The sequence below is a fragment of the Marmota flaviventris genome, chromosome 3 (assembly GCF_047511675.1).
Source record: "Marmota flaviventris isolate mMarFla1 chromosome 3, mMarFla1.hap1, whole genome shotgun sequence".
Lineage (NCBI taxonomy): Eukaryota > Metazoa > Chordata > Mammalia > Rodentia > Sciuridae > Marmota > Marmota flaviventris.
In genome coordinates this window covers 104196509-104224371 of record NC_092500.1, presented here as the reverse complement: position 1 = coordinate 104224371, position 27863 = coordinate 104196509, and the positions used below count along the sequence as shown (strand labels likewise).

General features: G+C 38.1%; 1 protein-coding gene, 1 long non-coding RNA gene and 1 other non-coding gene across 11 annotated transcripts in view; 1 reads left to right on the top strand and 2 right to left on the bottom strand.

Annotated features, from left to right (window-relative positions):
* Tacc1 (transforming acidic coiled-coil containing protein 1) overlaps positions 1-27863 on the top strand; it is a 117493-nt gene that overhangs the window by 80198 nt on the left and 9432 nt on the right. For 3 of the 9 annotated variants that reach the window (XM_071610185.1, XM_071610190.1, XM_027939236.2), the window contains 9 exons: positions 292-1396; positions 5811-5871; positions 7690-7897; positions 11374-11426; positions 20124-20249; positions 21870-21946; positions 22880-22923; positions 26086-26246; positions 27116-27222. In XM_071610185.1, coding sequence (XP_071466286.1) covers positions 292-1396; positions 5811-5871; positions 7690-7897; positions 11374-11426; positions 20124-20249; positions 21870-21946; positions 22880-22923; positions 26086-26246; positions 27116-27222 — 1942 coding nt within the window. The remainder of the gene's footprint in view (positions 1-291; positions 1397-5810; positions 5872-7689; positions 7898-11373; positions 11427-20123; positions 20250-21869; positions 21947-22879; positions 22924-26085; positions 26247-27115; positions 27223-27863) is intronic. The other 6 variants (XM_071610191.1, XM_027939237.2, XM_071610189.1 and 3 more) reach the window with 4 other exon arrangements.
* LOC114095823 (uncharacterized) overlaps positions 5105-27863 on the bottom strand; it is an 85933-nt gene continuing 63174 nt past the window's right edge. The window contains exons 2-5 of the long non-coding RNA XR_003583318.2: positions 19513-19679; positions 7560-7954; positions 5754-5816; positions 5105-5446 (exon numbers count right to left, since the gene is read on the bottom strand). This is a non-coding gene — a long non-coding RNA (uncharacterized lncRNA). The remainder of the gene's footprint in view (positions 5447-5753; positions 5817-7559; positions 7955-19512; positions 19680-27863) is intronic.
* On the bottom strand, positions 12454-12555 carry LOC114095924 (U6 spliceosomal RNA). Its single transcript, XR_003583322.1, has one exon. It is a non-coding gene; the product is annotated as a U6 spliceosomal RNA (small nuclear RNA).

Here is a 27863-nt window from a genome sequence, read left to right as displayed (position 1 = left end):
ATTGCAGTAGACCCTTGCTCTACTTATCCTTCTTCTAAATGGCTGTATTCTTGGTATAATTGTTACTCATATCACTTGGATAATGCACATAGGTAATTTGGGATAAGAAAAGTTATTTTAGAGTGTAGTTTCTTTTCAGGCTGCACCACCATCCTGGCTGAACTTTAGAGATGCTTAATAAAAGTGAAGAGGGAAGAAAGAGCTTGCCATTTGTCTATGTGAATTCAGGTAGTACAGAATATTTACCAATGCCAGAATTATATTTAATAGATGACTTTTGTTTTGTTTCAGAATCACAAGCTGATGAACACCTGGTAGCAGAAGTGGTTAAAAAATGTTCATCTGAGACTGGTTTTAGATCTTCAGCAAGTGAAGAGCCATATCTGGCCATTGATTCTCACTCAGTCAAGGATGTCAAAGAAGAACCTCAACATGATGTTAGCAAAATTTCAGTAGTGAGACCATTTTCAATAGAAACCAAGAATTCCATAGATATCTCTGCAGCTCTTGGAACAAAAGCAGCCCATGGCTGTGTAACCTTAGTCTCAGGTGAGGCTTTGCCCTCCTGTGCTCCAGAAGCCACCCAGGACAAGGCAATGACAGATGGCAGCATGGGGGTTACGCTTGATGCTTCTGCAGAGGCTGATTTGAAAGCTGAAAGCTCTTGTCCAGAGCCTGTGGCCAGCAGAAGCAAGCTGAGAAAGCCCAAACCTATCTCCCTAAGGAAGAAAATAACTGGGGGAGCATTCTCAGAAACGGAAACTGTCATGGAAGGCGCACTTCTCACCAAGGCACCATTCAATCCCAATGAATTGGATAAGAGCACACATCCTTCTTTGCTAGGAGATGCTGGAAGCCAGAAATCTCTCCCTGACGTGAACGAAACTTCAGGCACTCTCAGTAGTGACACCAATGACTCCAAGGTTGAGCTGCAGGAAGAGTCGAGGAGTTCATCTCTCAAACTTGAATTTGATTTCACAGAAGACATGGAGAATGTAGAGGCCAGGAAAGCCCTTCCAAGGAAACTTGGCAGGAAACCGGGTAACAGACTGACTCCCAAGATACCAAAAGATGGCCTCAGTGAGCCAGTAGGTGTAGAGCAGCCTGCAGACCCAGCAGCCAGAGACGCCCTTCTCTCCCAAGTGTCTTCTAATCTAGACCTTAGTCAGTGGGATCACCCCAGTTTTAATCCCTTTGGGAGCCACTCCATTCTACAGAACTCCCCACCCCTCTCCTCTAAGGGCTCCTACCACTTTGACCCAGATAACTTTGATGAATCCACGGATCCCTTTAAACCAACTACGACTTTAACAAACAGTGACTTTTGTTCCACCACTGGTAATCATGTTAATGACATCTTAGAGTCACCCAAGAAGGCAAAGTCGCGTTTAATAACGTGAGTGATAGTGGGTGCTGGGTGTTGTGTTTTGTATATCTCTTGAGTTTGGCAGCCAGCTGCTTTTGGTTTTGGTGAACCATTTATCTTTGAGGTGCAGCGGGGCAGACACAAAGCTTATAACTTTATGCTGCAACCTTTACTATATTGCCTAACTCCTGTGTAGAATCAGAAACTCTATAGACTATAGAGATTTCCTTTGTAGATTTCTGCCTTATTTCAGAATCCTCAGCTTATTTGGCTAAACTTTCTCTCCCCTCTCCGTATATATTTTTTATGATTAAATCAGATAAAAATTTGATGGTTTTCAGAAATCCTTGCTGGGAAGAATTCCAAGCCTACAAATACCTGTCTAGGTCAATTACTTGCAAAATGGTTCTTGTGGAATCTTTTTACTTAAACAGAAAGTAGAAACTTATTTTTGTTTTTTGGAAAACTACCATAAAAAGTTGGTGAGAATTCTTGTCTCTATGTATAGTTTCTGGTTCATTAGCAAAAAGGCAAATTTCTGATAAGAATTTTTTTTTTTTGAGAGCAAAGTAACAGGATTTATTAGAGTAATAGGAAGAAAGCAGAGTTCCCAAAGAGGGAAGGTTCCCAAGAGAGGGATACCGATAAGTGGTTACTATCTAGGGGTTCATATAGATCTACAGGTTTAAGGAAATCAGCCCCTGCCAATCCTGGGTAAGGCACTCAGTGTCCACGAGATATTCATGCAGACTTTGGTCCAATCAAAATATCAACCAGGGACTGGGGATGTGGCTCAAGTGGTAGCGCGCTTGCCTGGCATGCGCAGGGCGCTCCTCAGCACCACATAAAAATAAAATAAAGATGTTGTGTCCACCGAAAACTAAAAAATAAATATTTAAAAAAAATATCAACCAGGCATTTTTCTTTCTTTGGAGAGGCAGAGACCCCAGTCATGTAGGTCCTGATTTGAAAATAGCCTTTTTGTAAGTTTCTTAGCAAATATCTGTAGGTGCTGTTTGCTTTACTGCCCAGGAAGTTATCCAGGGGGCCCTGATAAGAATATTTTAAATGATTAGTTAAATCTGAGTAAATTAGTCTTTTGTCATGTGCTCCTCCCACCCTCCTCATTTCTCCCGGGATACCTGGATGGACTTTTGCATGTCTTTGGAGTCTCTGGAGTGATTCCTCTGGTGATATTCCATGTCAAGCTTCAGTTTAACTTTGTTATAGGATTACCTTATCTCACTAGTTAAATTGAATAAGTGACAGTTATAATCCTTTGTAACCCTGTGGCATTTTACTAAAAGTTAGACATAAAGAAGGACTAACAAAATGGAGGATTAAATGTGAAAAGGGAGTATGAGAAGTATACCATATTTGTAGTTTTCATGAGATAAGTTGCAGAAATGCTTGTCAGCATTACTATGACTTATAAGAAAAACACCAGGTGGTGAGTTACACTGGAAAGGAAAATATATCCAGAGGTTTAAAGAGAGCAGGTATCGGGCTAGGTTGTGGCTCAGCGGTAGAACACTCACGTAGCACATGTGAGACCCTGGGTTTGATCCTTAGCACCACATAAAAATAAATAAATAAAATAAAGATATTGTGTCCAACTACAACTAAAAAATAAATATTAAAGAGAGAGAGAGAGAGAGAGCAGGTATCCATTTCGAGACCAAAGAGGTTGAGGAATGTAGACGTTAGTTCTTCCGCAGCCCTCTAGCATGTCTAAGAGGAATGAAATACCATTAGTAGCTCTGGATTTGTTCTGTGATTACATATGAACAGTTAAATGATCATTGAAAAATATTATTGATGGGTATCTACACAGTTTACTTTTGTGGCTTTTAAGGTTAGGTACCTCTGTGTAGATCACACTTGGGGCATGTATTGGGCATGTTGCCACCTTGATACTTCCTCCTCTAAATATGAGAAGCTTCTGCGTAAGAAGTCACTTGGGAGCCTTCTTTTCAGTTACATACATTCAGTTACATATATAGCCAGTGCACTCATGTTAATGAGACTAAATCTGGGCCAAAGAGGGAAAATTTTATTATATGCTTTATGTTCAGTACCAGGAACCACCCTCCCTTGAGTTCTACTATCTTCCCTCGGTAGCCTTTTCTTCCTATTCTGTTTTCATTAAATGAACTTCTCAATCTAATATACCTTTATATATATGGTTTTAAAATTCTTGTACAATCAAAACTCCCATTTTCTTTCTTCAACAAAGCAGTGCTAGCCAGCTTTTCTAATGCTAGGATTTTGGTTAGCAGGGCCCTTCATTTGTAGGAAAGACTGAAAATATAACATTTGGTGGTAGCATCTAGTGGATAGTTTTGCATGGCATTCAAAAAGACATGTACAAGAGCTGGGCATGGTGGTGTACTCCTGCAATACCAGCAACTCAGCAGGCTGAGGTAGGACAATCATGAGTTCAGAGCCAGCCTCAGCAATTTATCAAGGTCCTAAGCAGCTTAGTGAGACACAGTCTCAAAATAAAACATAAAAAAAAAAAAAGGTCTGGGGATGTGGCTCTGTGGTTAAGTGCCCCTGGGTTCAATGCTTATACGTACCCCCCCCTCCAAAAAAAAAAAAAAAAAAAAGATGCATAAGATTGGCTTCTGGATTCCTCTATAAAATGGAGACACCAGAATATGAGCGGAATTTTGCTGACCAAATAAGATAAATTATGTGAAATAATGTTCAGCTTCTTAGTGATAGATACCTATTGTAGAGATATCTGGATATCTTTTCAACTGTATTTTTGTTTGCCTTTGATCTGGATGACTTGACAGTTTAGAATAAACATGCTCAGTAGTGAAATATTGTTTTTAAACATTTACACATATTTGGAAAGTTTACTTCTCATCTATAAATTGAGTATGTGGCATTTCTCAGTATACCATTCTCTAAGTCCATTAGACATGAGGTGCTATTGATCATTCACTCACTAGTGCCAACATTCATGAAGATGTCATTTTTAATTTTTATCTCACCTCATAGAAAGTACTATACAACTTTTACATTTACCAGAATAAGATAAATATTCTAGTCTTCACATGATTTTTTTCTACATCTGTCTGTCTCTTTCCTGTCTCTAATTTTGTTGGTGCATCAGGACTACTGAGCAAGTGAAATTTCTCTGTTTTCTGTTGTAAGTACTTTTGCTGTTGTTTCTGTTTGTCCCTGGGACTGTTGGCAGTTTCCTCTCCCACTCCTGCTCCAACTATCTTTTCATAGCATGTTGGCTTCTATTTTTGAGTTTGATCTTTTGATTATTATTATTTTGCATTTCATTTGCCACTTCATAAGTCAGCTTAGCATTGCAACTGTATGTACCTAAAGGAGTAGAGATGCCCTACCCACCTTAGGTGCGAGAGCTTACGCCCCCGGCTTGGCACACGTCATGTGGCGCTTTAAATACCAAGAGCTGGCTTGGCCTTAGGATCATCACAGCAGTGGTTTGAGAGACTGCTCTGCTATTTAATGTTGTAAATAATTGGATTTTTTTTGATAGGATAAGGCTGCTGACTTGGAGCAGGTAATTATTTTACTGATAAATTTTATTGAGTCAACTCAAGTTTGGTGGCAGTGGGTAGCACTTAGACATTAGGGAAAGAAGACCATGAATAAAGTGGTTGTGCACATTGTATTACTTTATGTGCTTGTTTTAAATTTTTTTTTCCCACCAAAGAAAAGCAAGTTATAACTAATTCTTTTATTGGTCAGCGTGGTATTTTTACTGATATTTTTCAGTTCATTAAAACAGAGCAGAATCTGAATTAGTCCTGTGATCACAAATTATGTGCTAGTCTAAAAATAACAGGTGGTCCCAAGTTTTCCACTGTTCTGGACTTTGTATAGTACATGGTGTTCATCTTTTATCTTACTCCTTAATAAGAATGATAACAATTAATTAAAATACTTTCATACCTTGTTTACCACAGTTCTTTTCTGTAAGCACCTAGGTCTAGACTGGAGCTGTCTTACGAGGCTTCTGTTGGCTTTTAGTGCAATAAAGAATTTTCAAAGAATCTCGTCCAGCGTGATGATTTTTCTGGTAAGCGTCAATGCCTAGTGAGAAAAGACAAGAAGAACCAAATGTCTAGCTGCAAGGCTATCTCATCTAAAAGGATTTTGGTGGTGTATAATTAAAGATGGTAGGGGTCAGAGTACTGATGTTTGACAACACACAGAAACAAGTGAAGTGGTCTTTTCAGAGAAGGAACCCAGCTGTCTTTCTTTGCTCACCCTGTCTCTTTAGAGAAGATTCAGAGGCAGCAAAGCTGTCTCTACATCTCTACTGAGCAGGTGTATGATTTGTGTGGTGCTGTATGCTTTGCTTTTCTCTGCACACACTGCGCTTTGCTCCATCTCATACCTTGAAAGTTGGCATTGTGATTCCAAACTGTCCTGTTGGTCTTTTTTCTCTTTCCAGGAGTGGCTGTAAGGTGAAGAAATACGAAACTCAGTCTCTTGCTTTGGATACTTGTTCTCAGGTAAGACTGTGCCTGTCACCAGAATGTCTCTTAGACCTATAGTCCCTTGACTAGAGTTTGCATCCTCTGGAGGAAGTTCATAGACATTTTCTAGTGGGTGTCTGAGTACTCATCTTTAAGAAAACTAATTTTTAGATCCTTACTGTCCTAAAATCATCTAGGAAGTTCCCTGAAGACAAGGGAACTCTCACAATGACCCTTTTTTATTTTTACCTTTTAGAAAAAATTCCCACTCTAAATCTTAGAAAGATGTTCACCACAGAGTGTGAAAAACTTCCAGGGCACCAAAGGGAAGATTTGAAATATTGGTGTAGGTTCTCAGACAGTAATTGGCTTTACTAACTGAATAATAATTTGTTTAAGTCAGGTGGTTTTCCAGTTTATTGCTTTCAACAAAATAGGATCTGAGTTGTCAGCTGATAGATAAGTATTGATGATAGAATCTTTTGGCACATAACTTGGGAGAGGATTCAGAGATTTGAAAGACATTTCTATTACAAAACTTTTCTTTAGCTTTATGTTTCTATGTATGTAAATAAGGTTGATTATTGATTTATTAATTTAGAAACCAGGAACAAAATTGGTGCAGACACTTATTTCATTCTAGCAATAAATAATATCCATTGTGACTATATGAAGTAATTGGAAGCAAAAAAAAATCAGGTTTATCTGATTGCAATGAGATGCTTTTTTAAACTTTATTTCAGCATAACTATAGTTACAGAAATATATTCATATTTAATAGATCAATTTAAGTTTAACTCATCCTATATGATTTGGACCAGAAATTTGATGTGTAGCTTAAAATATTAAGAAAGAGGTGGAGGGATTACAATATGAATTATTTTGTTCTTCATCTATTACAAATGTATGAAAGTCCCTCCTTCAAATTTTACCAAAGCAGGCAGCAAGAACAATGAAGAAAAAATTTAAAATGAAGAGACTTATGGTCAAAGGAAAAATTTTTTAAATTTTACAAGTAACCTTTAAAAGACTTTCAGTCGTATAAGTATATTTCACTGGGTTATTTTTTGATGGAAGTGGAGTGGAATACAAATTCAGAAAGAAGAAAGAATAATATGAATTTATGACCACTGAAAAACTTGTTTGGGTAGCTTTAAAATGGGTCACCGGATATCAAATAAGAGGTTTTTTTGTTTTTTTTTTTTAGTATATTTTTTTTAGTTGTAGAGTAAATTGCATTAGACAAGATCAGTAGTTAGACTATACCATATATTGCATCCACTGCAGTTATTTAAAGACAATTATCTTAAAGATATTTGTTATTAATTATTTAAAGATACTTTTTTGTGCTGAAAACTTTTTAGGTGAGACTTAAAAACACAATAGGGTGCATGGGTTTTTTTAAAAATTAGGAGGTATCTGAGCAAGAAATTTTGTGAAAACCACTGCTTTAAATCTCTTAAACTGTTTGCCTATAAATTTAGGCTAGAAAAATCTCAATTTTTCAAACCCTGGACTCAAATTACAAAAGCTAGTTTCTAGAAAACACAGCATTTCACAATTGAAAGACTCCAGCAGTCTTCTGGCTCTAGACCTGGCTCTGCAATTAACTCCATTGTATTGGGGCCACTTGCTCCATTCCTGAGGTGTCACTTTTCCCCATTTTTGCCACTTTATTTTTTTTTTAAATATATGCATATATACTAAAAAAATGGATACAGTACCTTTATTTTGTTTGTTTTTATGTAGTACTTGGGATCAAACCCAGTGCCCACACGTGCTAGGCAAGCACTCTACCAATGAGCCTCAACACTTTGCCTTTTTAATAGATAATGTCTTTGTTGCTTTTCCCAGGATGAAGGAGCAGTGATCTCCCAGATTTCAGACATTTCCAATAGGGATGGCCATGCTACTGATGAGGAGAAACTGGCATCCACATCATGTGGTCAGAAATCAGCTGGGGCCGAGGTGAAAGGTGAGCCAGAGGAAGACGTGGAGTACTTTGAATGTTCCAATGTTCCTGTGTCTACCATAAATCATGCGTTTTCATCCTCAGAAGCAGGTACGGAAGCATATCTTCATCTTTGTTATGTACGTAAGCATAGAAATGCCTGAAAGTCTAAAAGTAAGAGATGCCTTAGATAAGAGAATTGGGTCACTTGATGGATAGATTTAGAATGCTTATCTACACTTTGCTTTATCTAGAAAAGAGATACAGGAAAGTGCTTATTGAAGTACTAGGGACTTATGGACGAGTGTGGCAGTATGTTCAAGAGAAATTATTGCTTGAATTTTCTTATGACTTTGTGTTAATGTTGGCCATATCTGAAAGTATGATGGCCTATAAATATGTCGTAATTCTTTGTAATTACTGTGTTCTTTGTTTAACTTCCAGAAATAATAACAATTAGCATGTATAGTGCCATTCCATGTGCAGGCATTGTTTTAAGTGCTTTACTTGTATTAACTCCTTACTGCTCACTACCTGCTGCTCTTTTTGCTATTCTTCAGAGAAACAAAGTGAGGCACAAGAAGCTAAGTAGCTTGACCAAGGTCACTTGGCTAGTATAGGAGGGAAAGGGATGTTTTTTCCTTTCCCATTGCAAGGTTCATGGCTGAGACCTGTATAACAAAAGACTAATGAGAAAAACATACAGATTTATTTAACACAAGTTTTACAAGGTACAGAGCCTTTCAAAATGAAGACCTAAAGATACAGGGAAGATTGTTTTTACAGATAGTTATAGGAAGTACAATTAGAGGAAAGAAAAGTAGATCTGGAGGGAACTTATAACAAGGGCTATTTGTTGAGATTCCTCTCATTGTCTCTGCCTTCAAGGATGAGAATGTTCTTTTTCTCTGAATATTAGGAGTACCTCTCTGGAATAAGGGTCTTATAATCTGTTATCAGGGGAAGATGAGAGAATTCTTTTACGTCTTGCATCGGGGAGAAGGACAGACCTTTCTGCTTCCTCAAATGATGAGGTACCATATTTGAGGGCAGTGTGCTCTGAACACTGTCACTAACAAATGGTAGAAACAATTGGAACCTAAGCAGTCTGTTTCTATGGCCTTTTAGCTGTAGTGCTAAAGTGTGGAATGATTATTTTCATTATGCAAGGCTACTATAAGTTTGTCCTGAATGTGATACATTAAAATTGACAAGTACCTTATAAAATTCTTCTTAGTTTTCTAATGAAGAACCTGAATTAACTTTAGCTGAAGCCTTTTCCTATGGGACTCTTCATATCATTTTAGAATGAAGACCCTAAAATGGCTCCACATAACATCTGTGGAACTTAACTTATGAAAGATTTGGAAATGTGTACCTGGTTACTTTCAACATTATTAAAAACTTAGATCTTCTTAAGCAACCCAATTCTTACCCACACAATAGTGTAGGCTTTTTCTTAAGAGTTTAGAAAGTCATTCTCTGCCATTCTGCATCAAAGAAAACAGATGGAAAATCAGGACTTTGAGCAATTTATTCTCTTCAGCCACCTCCTAGCCCCTCAGGCCTCAGTTTCTCATTTACTGTTACTATGACAGTTAACTAAGATAATCAACTTATTAAGAGAAAAGGTTTATTTTGGTTCCAGGGCATGATCAGGTGGCCCTTGGCTTTTAGGCCTGTGGTTGGGGTTGCCCAATCCCAGCAGTGGGGGGCATGTGATGGAGCGTAACCGTTCGTCTCATGGTCAGGAAGCAAAAAAGAAGTAAGGAAGAGGGTGGAGTCCCACAGTGTCCTTCAAGGGCACCCCACACCCATGCCCAGTGACCTGAGGACTTCCCAGTAGGCCCTACCTCTTAAAGATTTTGCTATCTCGGGGTTGGGGATTTAGCTCAGTGGCAGAATGCTTGCCTAGCACGCACATGGCCCTGGGTTCGGTCCTTAGCCCTGAAAAAACAGAAAGATTTTGCTATCTCTTAACAGTACCATCCTAGGGACCAAGCCTTTGGTGGACATTTAAGATCCTAGCTATTGCACCATGCGTAACATTTCTGGTGTCTTTCTTTAAGGCCTTGTTCACCACTACCCCTTTTACCCCACTTTCTCAATGTTAATTCTTAGTACTCATACCTGCTCTTGTTTCTTGTCCATATCTGAAGTATCTTTCTTTGACATTTCCCACAAAAATTCCACCTTTTTTTCCAAGTCTCTCTGCATGTTCCTTGAGTCCCAAGGAACCTCTGCTCCCACCATGTTTCTTCTTGCCCTTTCAGCTCTACAGTACCAGTGCCATGCACTCATTGTAAGAGGGTGGCTTTTGTATCTATCTTATTTGTCTCCAAGTTAGGGATTATTAGAGATGTGTCTTTGAATTTCCTCTGACACAGTACATGGTAAATATTCGTTGAAATATGTTCTTCCCTACTGGAGGAAATTCCTTGAAGAGGAATTTCTATTAGATAACAGCACTATTCTCAAAGTTGGTAAATCAGCTAGTTGGCTTTGGAAAAGCACAAAAGATTTAAACAAGCTGTTACACTGTAACTTGTTAGCTGTATCAAAGGAACACTCCAAGGCTGTGGTCTCTGGGGACATAGGGGTGCTACAGGCTCTGGTACTGGAATCAGAGACTATTGGCTGGAGAGAGAGTCACCTTAGAGATGCTTCTTAATGGATACATACATGGGTGTTCCTCTAGAACCAAGAAACTCTCACTGATGGGAGGTAATCTGCTGTGTTGATATAGCCCCACTAGCTTTCTGTGAGTAAAGGGCAAATGGGAAAAGGAGGTTGTAGTAAGGAATTTGGGCTTGCACTCACAGGCGTGGGGAGGCTAGGAAGGGATTATTTTGTTGTTGTTTTTTGTCTGTTTGTTTGTTTTTAGCAGGACAGTGATGTTCATATTTGTTTTAAATAATTAACTATTGGCCAAAATAGTATTTAATTATTGCTACATAGATGATTGTAGCTTTAAATTTTGGTATGCTTTTCTGTATCATTAGATTTTCTTCTAAGGGCATATTCTGTTTTTTGTTTGTCTGTCTAATTTAGTACAATATCACCTCTGGTGGTGGAGGGAAAAATAGACCTCACACAAGGTAACTGTTTACAGGGTATAGAGAAGATAATAAATTTAGTTTTGCAGGCTCAAAATTTAAAGCTTAGTATTTTATATGCTGTATTAATTAGACTGAGAGTGAGTTCTTCTGGGCTGGAATTTAAATTCAGACTTGGTAATAAAATAACATTCATTGTTAATAGTTTCCTCTTCCTGAAATAATACCACTGTTAGTACAACTCATTTGCTGAACTTTTCAATGGACACAAGGGGGCAGCCTTGATGTTCTTTCTGTTCGACCATTGACATTCTGTTTATGGCTGAGTGTATATTCCTCTTCTGAATGTTATGGACTTCAACACTAAACAGATCAACAGAACTCAACAGAATGCAAGTGCTCATTTTAAAATTTCAAAACATTGTTGGTATGTTTGTAGTGACTTTGGACCTGTACTGAAGTTCCCAAGAGTCTTTCACCAAGAAAGAAGGAACTTCTTGGAATAACTATAAAAATGACTTTCTGTTTTAGGTGTAGAGAAAGAATCGTGTCAGAAGATGGAAAAAGATGGATCTACTGTACTTGTAAGTTTTCAAATTCGGAGAACAAGGTGGAACTCTGGTTTTCTTCAGTATTTGAGTTGAAGCCCATATTATAAATTTGTTAAAGTCTAGTCATTGTTAGGTGATGATGATGAAATTGTGTATGTGTGTGTGTGTATTTCTTTTTTTTTTTTTAGTTGGACACAATACCTTTATTTCACTTATTGATTTTTATGTGGTGCTGAGGATCGAGCCCTGGGTCTGGCAAATGCAAAGAGAGCGCTCTACCACTGAGCCACAAACCCATCCTTGTGTGTGTGTATTTCATATGTACATATGACACATTTTCTTCACTGGAGGAACTCATAGTTTATGCATAATGTTCTATACAGTAGCCAGTAGCCACATGTGACTGACTGTTGAGCGCTTGAGCTGTAGCTAGTCTGAATTGAAATGCCCTGTATGTGTGAAATACAAACAGTATTTAAGACTTATTACCCCCCCAAAAAGGGATTATTAAATGTCACAGTAACTTTTTATATTGACTACCTGGTGAGATGATGATATTTTTGATCTATAGAGTTAATTAAACTATATTATTAAAATTAGTTCTACGTGTTTCTTTTTATTTTTTATTGTAGCTACTAGAAAATTAATAGGTACATATGACTGCCAGTATATTTCTGTTGAAGTGTACTGATATAAGACACAAAATGCAAACTAAAAATACCCCCTGGAAAATGTTTTAACAGAATGTGTTCAGGGCTGTCTGACTACATGGCAGGTGTTGAGGTTGGATGTGAGCTAATAAAAAGCAAAAAAGTTTTTTCATTACAGAGGATTGAACCCAGGGGCCCTCTAGTACTGAGCTACATCCCTAGGAGTTCTCCTTCTCTCTCTCTCTCTCTTTTTTTTTTTTTTTGAGACAAGGAGTTGGTCCAATAAAATAAATAAATAATTTTTAAAAAAGGAAATAGGAGGACCTAGGAATGGTGTAACACTAGAATGATCCTCAGTTGACAAAGGTGCATCATTGAGATTGTTTCCCTGCCTGTGAACATCAAGAACCAAAAATACAGAATGCTTCATGATTTTGCATGCCATGTTGCACAGGTGCCATACATATCTTCTCCATATTGTTTCAGTTTCAGTATATGTGCTGCTGAAGTTTTTTTTTTTTTTTTCTTTTAGTAGGATTTCAGTAAGTTGCCCAGGCTGACCTCAAACTTGCTGTCCTCCAGTCTCAACCTCCTGAATAGCTGGGATTCCACCACACCCAGCCACAAAAATCTTTTTTTATCTCTTTATTTTCAGTTTTAGATATACAGGAATTCCTTGTTCTATTTTTATATACCTTACCCCTACTATTCAAATTATTAACATTTTACGCACAATATAGTTATCTAAATCACTAATAGGTAGAGAGAAAATGGTCACATGGGTAACTTAAAGCCATTTGCCTTGTACTCACAGAAAGCTAATGGGGCTATTATCAACATAGCAGATTGTGCTTTGTGAGCACAATCCCCTTAGTCTCCTTTCATCTGTAACTGTTTCTCAGTTTTTGTCTCTAATGACCTTGACAGTTTTGAAGAGTTCTGTTCTGTTAAGTGCATAGTACATCTTTCAGTTTGGGTTTTTCTGATGCTTTTTCATGATTAAATTCATTTTATTTGTCTTTGGCACAGATACAGCAGAATTAATGATGTAGATGGCAATGTGTCCCCTTTTGGTAGGGTTAATTTGATCACTTGATTAAGGTAATGTTGCCCAGGTTTCACCATTTGAATATGTCCTAAAGACAGTGTATTCCAGGGGCTGGGTTGTGGCTCAGTGGCAGAGAGCTTACCTCGCACATGTGAGGCACTGGGTTCGATCCTCAGCACTACATAAAATGAATAAATAAAATAAAGTTAGTGTGTTCATTTACAACTAAACTTAAAAAAAGTATATTCCAGGTAGGAGTATTGGCCTGTGTAAAATCAGGGAGTAGGAAAAAGTATGAATTTTATAAGGAATTATTAATATTAATAATCTCATGTCACTGGAGGATACTTTGTATATGGAAAGTAAGAGACAGGTCATCAAGGGATACAGATACACTACCAGGAGGTTTGAAGTTTGATAAAATTGGTAGGTAACTCTTGTGAGGTTTGAAGTAAGAAATAGTGTGATTGGTTATAGTTCAGAGAATGAGATAGAGGCTGGGAGAGGGTTTAGCAGGTAGAACTGTCACTGCTTGGTGACATGACATTCGTGATGGTGGTAATGAAAGAAAGTTGATGAAGACCACTCGGTTTCTGCCCTGAGAATCTAGGTGGTCACTGTTAACCAAGCCCAAAGGGGCCTCATAACACATGGCACCACTTTCCACCTAGTGGTGTAAGTCACAAGTCTGGGTGTCATTTTTGACTCCTCCCTCCCCCTTGCTCCCCTAGTCAAGATATGTGGCTTCTGTGTCCAAAACTTATTGTAAATTTATCTACTCTTTTTCAGCTCATGGCTACTACTGGTCCCATTTTAATGGTGGTGGCCGTTTTTTAACTCGTCTTCCTGTTTCCAGGCTTAGTCTCTCATTCTTTGGCATACATCAGCATAATGTGATTCAAACACAAAATTAGTCTCTTTATTCCTTTCTTAAAGCTCTGCATGGGCTTCCCGTATCTTAAGGATATGTTCAGACTCTTATTGTGGTCTGTGTGATTCTCCACATTTGACACTTGCCTACCTGAATGGAATTTTTTTTTTTTTTTTAAAGTTCTATGACCTACCTCTTTGACCCATTTACCTATTCTCCCTGCTTCCCTATAAGATTATAAGCATGGTACAGGTAGGGACCATGACTGTATTATTGGCTGGTACACCCCAGGACCCACCACTATAAATATTTCTGGATGTAGGAATAAGTAAAAGAGAAGAAAGATCAGAATTGTAGAGTTTATTTTTAGATATATGGCTTTAAGTTACCCATGTGACCATTTTCTCAGTCCATATATCCTTTTGGTGGTTATGGGTGTGTAACATGAGCTCAAGAAAAGTTTGGTTGGCTTTAATAGCTCTGAGGAACCATAGGACACAGGTGATAATTGAAGCTGTGGAAGCAAATAAAGTTGAGATTGAAACACTTTACTTTGATCCACAGTAAAAAATACCTTTCAATTCTCGACCAGTTCATATCTGGCACATCATAGCTCATACATTTGTATATTTATAAAACAAATTACACAATTATATGCCTTTCTTCATGTAATTTACTTTGATGTTTCCTATTATCTTTCTTTTTTTTAGTGCAGATTTTTGGTGCCACTAAACTGTTTTCATGATTCACTACTGTGCTATGACCCCTGGTATTTCCCTATATAATAGAGAATGAACTTCTTCTTCTTTTTTTTTTTTAGAGAGAGAGAGAGAGAGAATTTTAATATTTATTTTTTAGTTTTTCGGCAGACACAACATCCTTGTTTTGTATGTGGTGCTGAGGATCGAACCCGGGCCGCACGCATGCCAGGCGAGTGAGCCACCGCTTGAGCCATATCCCCAGCCCGAGAATGAACTTCTTAACCTTAGGAATGCGCAGAGGAGGAGCCTATAGAAGCATGGACAGGAAGTCAGAAGGAAGAACTTACATATCACATGTGGGAAATCAGAAAGCATTGTTTCCTCACTAAGGCTTCACACCTTAGTAACATTTGTTTCCAGACAAAAATCACTTTTGCCCAGAAACTTATGTGATCCTCAGTTTTCTGGAGAATGAGGTCATCTGATCCCAGTACAGCCACTCAAGGACTGAAGCTTCAGTTTGCTCATCTGTGAAAGAGAAACTCCATACCCTACTACCAAAGCAACCTGGTTGTACAGCCCAGAAATCTGGTTCCTTTTGAAGTTTTCCAAGTACAATAGGAATACTTTCTAGTATTTTCAGTGTGTAAAAATAGCGAAAGGATGGGGCCAGGGTTGTGGCTCAGTGGTAGAGCACTTGCCTAGCATGTGTGAGGCACTGGGTTCAATCCCTGGCACCACATAAAGATAAATAGATAAATGTGTTGTGTCCATCTACAATTAAAAAAAAAATTTTAAATAGCAAAAGGATGATTGAAGAGGGGTGTGTTGAGTGGACAAAGCATTGGTCTGCAGATTTATGCAGCTCTTGAAACTGTTTAAACTTCATGATTCCCAACTTATTCCTCTAACACTTGTCTCTAGAGCCTGCTGGTGAAAGACATAGATGATATATATATCTGCTGTGACCTCCTAAAAATAACTGCACTTGAACTTGCTGACATAAATAAATTTCAACTTTTTTAGAATGTTGAATTAACATTGTTTAATAAATTGTCACTTTAAAGGTTGGGGATGTAGCCCAGTGGTAGAACACTTACCTAGCATACATGAGGTGCCTGGTGTTGGTCCCCGGAATTTCAAAAGAAAGGAACAATTTCAGTCTTCAAAGTAATTAATAAAGAAATCTGTGTAATCTGGTATTTACTTTATTAAGCCTCTTTGAAGTACTTTCCTGTTGCAATCTTGTGCCCAGTGGTAGGTGGCTGGGACAAAATAATTAAGACCATAGAGTAAAAGTTATTAAAGGTTGAGTTTATGTGGTTTTCCAAGCATATCTTTGTTAGTAGTGGCGGGAACTGGTACAGCTCTGGGGAGAACAAATGATGGAATGAGCACAGTCAGCAGCACAATGCAGACAGATTGGTGATGCTAATTCTGCCACTGCAAGGACATCAGCTAAGGGAATTACTTTGTGGCATATATGTTCACTGTAGATTTGTAACCAAGATGCCATTCAGTTCTATTATCATTAGACAGGTATTTTTTGGCACTCAATTGTGATTGCCCTGAGGGACCAGGAGAAGGACCTGAGGGACTAGGGAACATGAAACCAGACCCCTTTGGGAGGATGACTGATTAATTTGGGCATCTTTATTAAGATTTTATTTAGAGGTATTTGTGATAACTCACACCTGTGATCCTGGCTACTTGAAAGACTGAGTCAGGAGGATCAAAAGTTTGAGGCCAGCCATGGCAACTTAGAGAGCCCCTTTCTCTAAATATATAGGGGATATAACTCGGTGGTAGAGTACTTGCCTAGCTTGGCCAAGGCCTAGGGTTTGGTCCCTAGTACTTCAATTTAAAATAAACAAAAAACTTGATTCTAGCCCAGTTCTAAAAGAGATTTTATTTTATTTTATTTATTTATTTATTTTTTGAGACAGGTCTAAGTTGCTTAGGGCCTCACTAAATTGCTGAGGCTGGCTTTCGAGTTTGCCTTCCTCCTGCCTTAGCCTCCCCAACCAATGAGATTACAGGTATGCACCACCACACCCACCTGGCTAATTCTTTGCAATGGTAGACTTGGTAGACTTTCTACACTGTTTGATAAACAATATAAAGGACTAAGGGCTGGACATGGTGGCACACACCTATAATCCCAGATACTGGGGAGACTAATGTAATAGGATTACAAATTTGCAGCCAGCCTGGGCAATTTAATGAGACTCTGTCTCAAAGTTTAAAAAGTGCTGGGGATATACTCAGTGGCAGAGTGCGTGCCAAGCATTTGTGAGGTCCCCAATACTGTAAAACAAATCATACAAACAAACAAAAAGGACTGAAAAGTTTTAGTCCTAAGAGACTGGGAACGGTAACTGAAATAAGTCACAGCATAAATTCTTTCCCTGATCACCTCTTAAGAACTGTTGCATTCTGAGAGGTGAGGCTTATGGCTTATGGCCAGGAGAGAGCTGGCAGGCTGCAGAACCACTAGCTTATATATAGTGGCCATCTTCCATGTCCAATTAAGAATACTGCCTCTTCTGGATACATTTGTTAGCATTAAGTTGATGTGAGCAGGCTGACTAAATTCATTTATCCCCTCCACAAATGAATGAAATACTGAACTCTAGAATGGATATTAGTATTTCCTTGCTAAGAAGACTCTTAGTAGTTTCTTGGTAGCTGAGGCAGGAAGATTGCAAGTTCAAGGCCAGACTAGGTAACTTAGACCCTTTCTCCAAAATTTTGGTGGCGGGCGGGGGGGGGGGGGGGTTGTACATGGACACAGTACCTTTATTTTATTTATTTATCTTTATGTGGTGCTGAGGATCGAACCCAGGGCCTCATATGTGCTAGGTAAACATGCTGAGCTACAACCCCAGCCCTTAAATTTTTTTTTTTTTTAAGGACTGGGGATGTAGCCCAGTAGAGTACCCCTGGGTTAAATCCCTGGTATGGAAAATGGAGGGGAGAATAAAGGAGGGAGGGTTAAGAAGGCATACCAAATTAATGAGATGGTTCTACTGTCCAGGGGTGTATTGGCTATCTACTCTGAGTAACAAATTACTCCAAAATTCAGTAGCTTAAAACAATAAATACTTATTATCTCATTGTTTTGGTGGGTTAGGAATCTTTTGCTGGATGCCTCTTGATTCATGATCATGAGGGTCTCTCGTGATCAAGGTATTACTAGTCATCCAAATCCAGTCATCCCTGTATTTGATTTAGGGTGAATTTGATTCCACTCACATGGTTGTTGGCAGAGACATTATTTCTTTTCACAAGGGCTTTTGCAGACTTCTCAATACATGGAAACCAGAGTCTTTTTATAATATTAGGTTCCATGATTTTTGCCATATCCGAGTGAGTCACTAAGTCTAGGCTGTACCCAAAGAGAAGAGAATGCACGAGAGGATTAGTATAGGAGGTAAGGTTTGGAGAGCCAGTTAGAGACTGCTCACCCTGGTTCTAGTGAGAGATTTCTACCAAAATCTATACCAGGAGGTACTGGGATTACCTTGGACCTCTGTCAGCCTGATGGGCTTCCCTCCTTCAAATGCTGCTGGAAGGTGGGCACTGCCAGTTAGTGGTTTTTATGTTTCCCTTTTCTTGGTCTAAGATGAGTTTCTATATTGGAACTGTGGCTGAAGTCTGTGAAGCTGTTTCCTAAAATTACATTTGTGTTTTGAGCATTTTATATAAAGAGAGTGAGGCTACAGTGAACCAAAAAGTTTAAAAGCCACTAGTCTAAGTTAATGTTGGACTTTCTGTTTAGTCTTGGTTCAAAGAAGATACCAACCAGAGAATGGATAGATTATAATCCAATAATCAGTTAGCTATTCTCCCGTTAAAGGGAATTAAGATTATTCCCAGTTCACTTTGGATGGTATTTTGGACATTGCCATGCTCTTAAATCACAGAGCACATTCATACAAAAAAGTTTACTTCCATAGTTGGGAGGAAATCACACCAAATACGCTTTTTAGGGAAATAGTACTGTTAGGTAATTAACCAGCCATGAATGGGTGAGCCCGAAAAGAACAATGAAGGGCAACTGAAAACCACAGGGAGGCTTATCTGAAAGATAAATATCTGGAAGATGGAATTTGGTATGTGAAAACCTCTACCAGCCATAATTACATACACTAAGAAAAATTAAGATCATGTCACACCCTACTAGGTGAGATAGCCCGGAACACTCCCTTATCACCAAAATTATGTCACAGCCCTCAATTACCCCAAACATGACCATCACAAAGAAAGCTTGCTAAAAACTATTCAAAGGGTAGTAAATTGATAAAGGGGCAGGAAATTGAAGCAAAAACAGGGGAACTCAATTACCTTATCATCCTCTGTTCAAGGTGGTCTGTGCAGTTCCTATACTGTTAGTCAGAAGTCAAGAGGTAGACCTAGGTAGGACTCTGGAAATGTCCTTGGGATCCCCAATAAAACTTGAGGGCAGGAGGGGCATGCTCTCCTTCTCTTTGTGAGGATCCATTCTCTCCCATGAGAGTGTCCCTTTTCCTATCCCTTCAGTAAACTCATGTCTGCTACTCTAAGTAACATGTCTGAAATCTTTATGGTATGATCACAAGAACTGGTGAAGAGAGGGCTTCTGCAGCTGCCTCAGCTTTGCAGCAGGCCTCTGTCTTGTAACAATACTAAGTCCCATGTTCTTGTGAAAAATGAAATGCTAACCAAATGTGGCTTTCTGGAACTGAGTTTAAGATAGAAACAACTGGCACATCAGAAGGTGAAGTGCTACCAGAAAGGAACTGAAAATGTAATGACAAGGAAGAATCCAAAAGTCAAAAAAAAAAAACACATACAGGTCTTGACTTACCTCTAGCTACTTTTTATAGGGACAGGTAATGGTGTCCATGAACGTAGTTCTGGATTATAGCAGGATATCACTGCAGACCAACTGAGGTTCATGTTGATCCTGAATTATGAAGGTCGAAAGATGGAGGTCAGAGTTCAGAAAAATGGGTCATTTCAGCTTCCTTAAATCTGAAAGTCAGTAAGGCACTTTAGAAACATTGCCATTCAAAGTGCCTAAGATGTATACAGAGCATCAAATATAAAAGGAACATCCGTCACTTTTTTTGAAAACTTATTTTCTTGGAACATGTCATACCCCAGAAATATGAGCCATTAAACATGTATCTTTTATGCCCACAATTCCTTGGTCACTGACTTTCTTCTTTTTGGATTAGAAAACTTCCCCAGGTTATCTGTTCAGTGAACCTAAGAGTGCCCTGGTATGCATTAGAATAGTTTTTCCTTAGATAGTATTGTAATTGCATTATTTCTTAAAGCTTCCCTTCTGCTGCTTTTCTCTGCAAGTGTGTTTTTAAAGGGTGTTGTCAATTCAGTAATGAGGAAGTTATTGAAGACTATTTGGCGCTAAGTAGCTAAGGAATGAATGTATTGAATGTGAGCCCTTCCCCCCAGGGATTGTTCGAATCCTCTATGGAGAAGGCTCCTGTGTCTGTGGCCTGCGGAGGTGAGAGCCCCCTGGATGGAATCTGCCTCAGCGAATCAGATAAGACAGCTGTGCTCACCTTGATAAGAGAAGAGGTAAAGGCATTTTTTTTCTGTCTGCTTATCACACCATTTCTCTGTAAAGCCCATGTGCCAACCAGTAGATTCCATCTTTGTTGGCTCAAGTTGCCCCAGGCTGTAAGTTCTTATTTCCTACAGCTTGTGTAACTCAATATAAAGGGCTCCCTGTAAAACTCAGTATTGATGCTGAAGTCCTGACATGTTGGTGTCCACAGGAAAAGCCAGCGCCCTGAAACATTCTTAAGAATTTGGTAGGCTTCTTTAACTTTTAGCCTTGAAGCATTAAGTGTCTAATTTTGCCATCTCTGTTCTGATCCATTTTTAAGAGGTTTATGCCTAAGAATGCCTTAAATTCTAGGCATGTAGCTATAAAAAATTGTTTCCTAATTCCATCCATTCTTTAAACAGGTCAGCTCTCAAATTCCAGTATTGTGTTTTTAAACAGTCTCTATTCAAAAGACATTACCACAAGTATGCCTCATTATTCAGTTACCATCCTCTCCTGTCATATTTCTGTGCTGTATTTTATGTGTTTGGTTTATGTGTTCCTTGAAGATTCCACTTTTTCTTTTTTTAAAGAAAGTAATTCTGTTGCCATAACAATTTTATTTTTACACTATGATGAAAGTAATTAAGTACCTTTGCTCTAGGTCTTTCAACATTATATTATAAGTAACTTTAGACTGGTAACAAGGGCTGTCAGCCAGTCCTGTTGTCAAAACTTGGGAGCAGTGGTAAGGAAGCCTACCACTGCCACCCTGCTCATTTTCTTATAAATGAGAAAAATGACTTCGTCTTCCTCTTGAGAGTTAAACTCTGAGATAAATGACCACCTATTGAACCAAAGCAAAGACATGCCTTGTTGCTTGAAGCACACAGGGTGGCTTCTAGGTTCTTAGAGACACCAAAATAAAGAATATACCCATCAGGAATCAGGAAACACAGCCAAGGAAGGGTAGTGAAAGGACAGTGGCAAACCCATTGGAGTTGAGGTAGTAAGTTGAAAGTGTTTCCAGATAGTAAGCATCCCAAATATGGGTGTGGGTTTTGGCCTGACTGGCAAGATCCTTCCGATGGTGATGGATCCTAAAGAGGGATGTATCTAGCCTGGGGCATTCCCCTTCTGCACCCCTTGTTCTGACTCCATTCTTACCAGTCAGAAATCTCTGTAGAAAAGATTGTGCTGGTCACACCAATTTATAGTACTCTGATTTTGTGGCAGTTTCATTTCTCAAAGAAAATTGGTGGTCTGACATCTACTGCAATTATGTAACTTTGGCTAAGGTGAATGTCTGTCAGACGCTCTGCTCTTGGTGTCCTGTCCCAACTGTGTCCCTACAGAGTTGACAGCCAGACCATGGACTGAGGTAAAATTCATGGAACTTGTAAAATCCTCTAAAGTTCCTGGGAGATCTGCTTAACCTTATCCTAGTGGCTACATTTCATCATTCTACAGCTGAGAGTACACGTTTCCAAATGTTTATGAACATTATATACAAATGTCAAGGTTTTATATTCCTAATGTCAACTGAATGCCTCAGGTTATACTTGGTCATGTGTTATTTTCAGTCTCCAATCTTAAATTGAAACTGTAACAGATTGATAAGGTAAAAACCAAGCTTTATTATCATTTAGATAATCACTAAAGAGATTGAAGCCAGTGAATGGAAGAAGAAATATGAAGAGACCCGACAAGAAGTTTTGGAGATGAGGTTAGACTGGAAGCTGGGGGGAGGGGTCAGGTGTCTTGAATATTATTAGATCTACAAGTGTTTGCTCACCACCACAGAACCAGCTGTTGGGAACTTGAGGGCTTTGATCTGAGATTACCTCACTTTGCAATTGAGAGTGTCATTTCATGAGTTATGTAGAACATTACATGTAAGCAAAGTTCACACTGTTATTGTCTTTTTTAAAGAATGGACAAATTTGTGCAAGAATATCCATATGGAATACAGAATAATAAGATTTATTGATAAGATCAATGATGGAGGCATTGAAATTCAATGGGGGATTGAACCTAGAAGTGCTCAACTATAGAGCTACATCCCAAACCTTTTTTATTATTTTGAAACAGGGCCTCACTAAGTTGCCCTGACTAACCTTGATCTTAGGATCATCTTGCCTCAGTCCCCCAAATAGCTATAATTACAAGCATGTGCCATTGGGCCTGCAAAATCCATAATAATTTAAAATAGTCATACATAGTAGCTTCAAGTTACATAATCATCACATGGATTATAAGTAGGCATGTTAATAGAAAACAAAATTGACTTTAAATTGAAATCTTTTAATTTATCCTCTTTATTCTCTAAGAGAATTATGTACCATTAAGTGGCTAAGGATGGCATCAAAGAAGAGAAGGAAAAACCATACATAGTTCATGCTTGTACAGTCTGCATTTGAGTGATTAAGAAACATTTTAGCTGGGTAAAATGGCAAGTGCCTGTAGTTCCAGCTACTTGGGAAGCCGAGACAAAAGGCTCCCTTGAGCTTACAAATGCCAGGACTAGACATGGGGAGACCCTGTTACGTAAATTTGTATATGTAAATCAGTTATCAATGAGTTTAATTGTTTGAGGGCAGCATTTCTCTAAATTCCATTGTATGAAAATTCTCTTCTGAATATTCTTTTTTCTATTTAGGAAAATTGTGGCTGAATATGAAAAGACCATTGCCCAAATGATTGGTAAGGAGTTTGTCCTCACCTGGTGGCTGAAGGGGATAGCTAGCTAGCTCTTTGTGGTCTGTCTTTTCACACACATAATAATTGTCCACATCTGTGGGGTGCACTGTGATAATTTGATCCATGAATGCAGTGTGCAGTGATCTAATCAGGATAATTCACATATCCATCTCAAGTATGTATTATTTCTTTGTACTGAGAACCTTTGAACTCCTTTATTCTGGTTCTTTAAAAAAATAAATAATAAATTGTTATAAATTATAGTCACCCTACTATACTATAGAACATTAGACCTTATTCCTCATATCTAACTATAATTTGGGACCTGTTATCCAACATCCTTCTTTCCCTCCCTCCCCTTCCCAGCCTCTAGAGACCAACATTATATTTTTTACTTCTGTGAAATCAACTTATTAGCTTCCACATATAACTGTGAACATGCAGTACTTACCTTTTTTTTGCCTAGCTTAATTCACTTAACATAATGATCTTGGTTCTGGGGTCTCTTCTAGAAGGATATTGACCTGTCTCTGCCTCATAACTTAATTACCTCCACAACCCCCCTCTCCCAACACTATCACATTGGGGTTAGGTTTCAGTCATGTGAATAGGGGAACAAGGAGCATAAACATTCAGACCATAGCAGGAGATCTTAATATGAACTTCAGTTTGTTCATCATCTATCTCATTTCCATGATAGGCATATTCTACAAAGTTGCTTCAAATGCTGAACTGGTGGATACTGAAGCATACTCCTAAGAGGAAAAGCAGGACTAAGTTCCTGTGAGCCAATGGTCACAACATTTATATCAACTGATCAATATGTAACCTTGTCTTATATGTGTTTCCACTTAAACACACCTTATTTAATATATATTATTGATTTTTTTAACATTGAATTCATGTTCAACAGGGTGTCAGTTCACATCTGAACAAAACTTACCTGGCACATGTATTTTTTTTATTTATATGACAGCAGAATGCATTAAAATTCTTATTACACATAGAGCACAATTTTTCATATCTTTGGTTGTATATAAAGTATATTTACACCAGTTTGTGTCTTCATACCTGTACTTTGGATAATAACAATCATCACATTCCACCATCATTAATAACCTCATGCCCCCTCCATTCCCCTCCAACCCCTCTGCCCTATCTAGATTTCATCTATTCCTCTCATGCTCCCTCTCCCTATCTCACTATGAATCAGCCTCCTTATATCAAAGAAAACATTCAGCATTTGTTTTTGGGGGGATTGGCTAACTTCACTGAGCATTATCTTCTCTAACTCCATCCATTTACCTGCAAATGCCATGATTTTATTCTCTTTTATTGCTGAGTAATATTCCATTGTGTATATATGCCACATTTTGTTTTATCCACTCATCTATTGAAGGGCATCTATATTGATTCCACAGTTTAGCTATTGTGAATTGTGCTGCTATAAACATTGATGTGGCTGTGTCCCTGTAGAATGCTGTTTTTAAGTCCTTTGGGTATAGACCGAGGAGAGGGATAGCTGGGTCAAATGGTGCTTCCATTCCCAGTTTTTCAAGAAATCTCCATATTGCTTTTCATATTAGCTATACCAATTTGCAGTCCCACCAGCAGTGTATGAGTGTACCTTTTCCCCCCTCATCCTCTCTAATACTTATTGTTGTTTGTATACATAATAGCTGCCATTCTGACTGGAGTGAGATGAAATTGTATAGTGGTTATGATTTGCATTTCTTTAATTGCTAGTGATGATGAACATTTTTTCATATATTTGTTGATTGATTGTATATCATCTTCTGAGAAGTGTCTGTTCAGGTCTTTGGCCCATTTATTGATTAGGTTATTATTATTTTTTTTTTTTTGTGCTTTTTGAGTTCTTTATATACCCTAGAGATTAGTGCTCAATCTGATGTGTGAGGGGTATAGATTTACTCCCAAGATATAGGCTCTCTATTCACCTCACAGATTGTTTCTTTTGCTGAGAAGAAACCAGAGACCCTACGTCTAATAGAAGAAAAAGTAGGCCCTAATCTCCATCGTGTGGGATTAGTCCATAACTTCCTTAATAAGAGTCCTGTGGCAGAAGAATTAAAATCAAGAATCAATAAATGGGCTGGCACATGTATTTTAAGGCACTTCACAGCCTTCTTATGCTTTGTAACACTAGATGGCACTTCAGTACCACCTTTGGGGGCCATTTTAAACAGCAAGGTCACCAAAATAAAGCACAAAAATGCAAAATGTGACACTAAGTAGACTACTTGAAAAGGATAGTTGTTTATAGTGTGAAATAAGGTAGAGCAACAATAAAAATTTTTAAAAAAATTAAAAAATAAAAATAAAAAAAGAAGTAAGGTAGAGCATCCCTGTCTGCCCTCAGATGAGAACAAGAGCAACAGATGAATAAAAATTTTACTCACATGCCTTGAGTATGGATTCTGGAATTGCAAATAAATTTAAGATAGTACACAAATTGCAAATACAGACTGCAAATAATGAGGATTGGCTGTACTTGGGTTCATTTTTTTTGAATTCTATGAAAGCCCTCTATGCCATACCCAGAATGTTGATGGCCCACATACTAATACCTACTGGGCGGAGTCCTCTGTTTTTGATGCAGCATCCTTCTGATTTTTCCTGTCAGACCCAGTAGTGCCTTAACAAAACAATGGTGATTAATCCTCCATGTTGAATTTAGAGCCTCTTCTAGTGAACTTTGTAAAGATTGATTCCCTAAATCAAATCAAGACAGATCTTTAAGCATTTAAATACTGAAATGATTTTTTTTTTGTCCATGTCACCTATTGCCTTCCCAGTTCAGCCTTGGCCAGGGCTATCTCCTCTGTGTGTAATATTCTCCCCCATAGCTGCATGGCTCCCACCCTGTTCTTTGGGTCTCTATTCAAATTTTTTCTCTGAAGAGGCAGCTCTATAAAACAGCAGCCCACTCACCTGTTCCTCATTCCTCTCATCCTTTTTTTTTTTTTTACCCCATCACTCTCACCATATGTCGCTCCCCATTAAAATATAAGTCCTTGGGAATGGGAATTTTTTTATACCCATGGCTGTGTTCCTTCCCACTGAGAACACTGCCTGGCTCAGGGAGAGCAGCTGTTCACCATTGTGTGAATAAACATGCCATTATTTTTGACTTATAATTCCCAGAAGATGAACAAAGGACAAACATGACCTCTCAGAAGAGCTTCCAGCAACTGACCATGGAGAAGGAGCAGGCCCTGGCTGACCTCAACTCTGTGGAGCGATCCCTTTCTGATCTCTTCAGGAGATATGAGAACCTGAAAGGTGTACTGGAAGGGTTCAAGAAGGTAATGAGTGTGTCCTTTTCTGTCTCTCTCCTGGCTAGTACTGGATCATCACACACATAATGCAAGGGGTAGAAAGCCTTTTAAAAGGGGCTCCGCCTTGTATCTTCTATTCCAGTAAAACCATGTTTTTTCTACTTTTTCATTTCTATAATCAGGCAGCTGGCCCACAGGGTGGTGTCTCTTGATTATTTTTACTGGATCAAGCCAGTGAAGCCTAGATACAGCCAGAGTGGGGCATAGAGTACAAGATCTCAGGATACATCTAGAAACGTTCTTTTTAATTATTCACCTTTTCAATGTTAGTAAGTGTAGAAGGGATTCCATATCATTGAAAAAAATCTTAAGTGGCATATTTTAGAAAACATTAAATGTAATAATTTGGTTGAATAGTATTAATAAGACACATTAAAGCAGTGAAATTCTTTTGTTTTCTTTTTTTAATGCTGCTGAGGTGGAACCTAGAATCTCATACATGCTAGGCAAGAGCTGTACTGCTGAGCCACACCTTCAGCCTTTGAAATTCTTTATTTTTCTATTAAATTAAAAATGAAACTAGCCAATATGTCTAATGTAGAAATCAAATCACTATTCAGTTTTGAATAAGTGCCTCCCTAAAGGAGGTATATTGGTATGACTGAACCTTACTGTATGACGTTGAAAATTAATACATAAAGAAATTATGTTATAAAAATATCTAGAATTTTTAAGTGAGATTTGTATGTGCCTATTTCAGATTACCATACATATTAAAGTCATCTGAGTTAATTAGGTTTTTCCATTTTTTTTACATACGACTCTGATATATGTTATATTACTAGTTGAAGAAAAATGAAATGACTTGTTTATTTTTAATTTTCCCTATGGAACAGAATGAAGAAGCCTTGAAAAAATGTGCTCAGGATTACTTAGCCAGAGTTAAACAAGAGGAACAGCGGTATCAGGCCCTGAAAATCCATGCAGAAGAAAAACTAGACAAGTAAGAGCTTGTAAATTTGAATTTTACTTTTCATAATGTTATGAGGATATTGACAGAGGCAGAAACTTCATTTTATCTAAAAAATAATATATACTTGTACATTTTGCTAAATGTATTCTTAAGTGTAAGAAAACAAGTTCACTGTTTTGCAACCTCAGGGGGTGTGTGTGTATATCTGTGTGTGTGAGAGACAGATTTCAATTTTTAAACCATATTCTTTACATGGTTAAAACATTAAGAAACATAGAAAGGTATACAGTATCACCCTCCCATTCCTGCCCCCCTTACACTAGGTTCCTACCTCTTTTCCCCTCAAATAATCAGTAGAGTTTCTGTTTCTCCTTCTAGATATGCTTTTTTCCCTCCTTTTTTAGATGGTAGCATACTTCCTTTTTTTGTGTAGCAATACAGTTTTGAAAATCTTTCCCGGTCTAGTCTGTTCATGAGGAGCTTCCATGTGGTATTCCACTGTTGGAATGTATCATTTACATTCTCTCCTGTTGGACATCCAGGTTAATTAGAATCTTTTGCTGCAACAAACAGTGCTGTAGTAGGTAACCCTGTAGATTATCCTTTTACATGCATTTAAGTTATCTTTATGATATATGTAATAGAAAAAGAATTCTTGAACCAAAAAATAA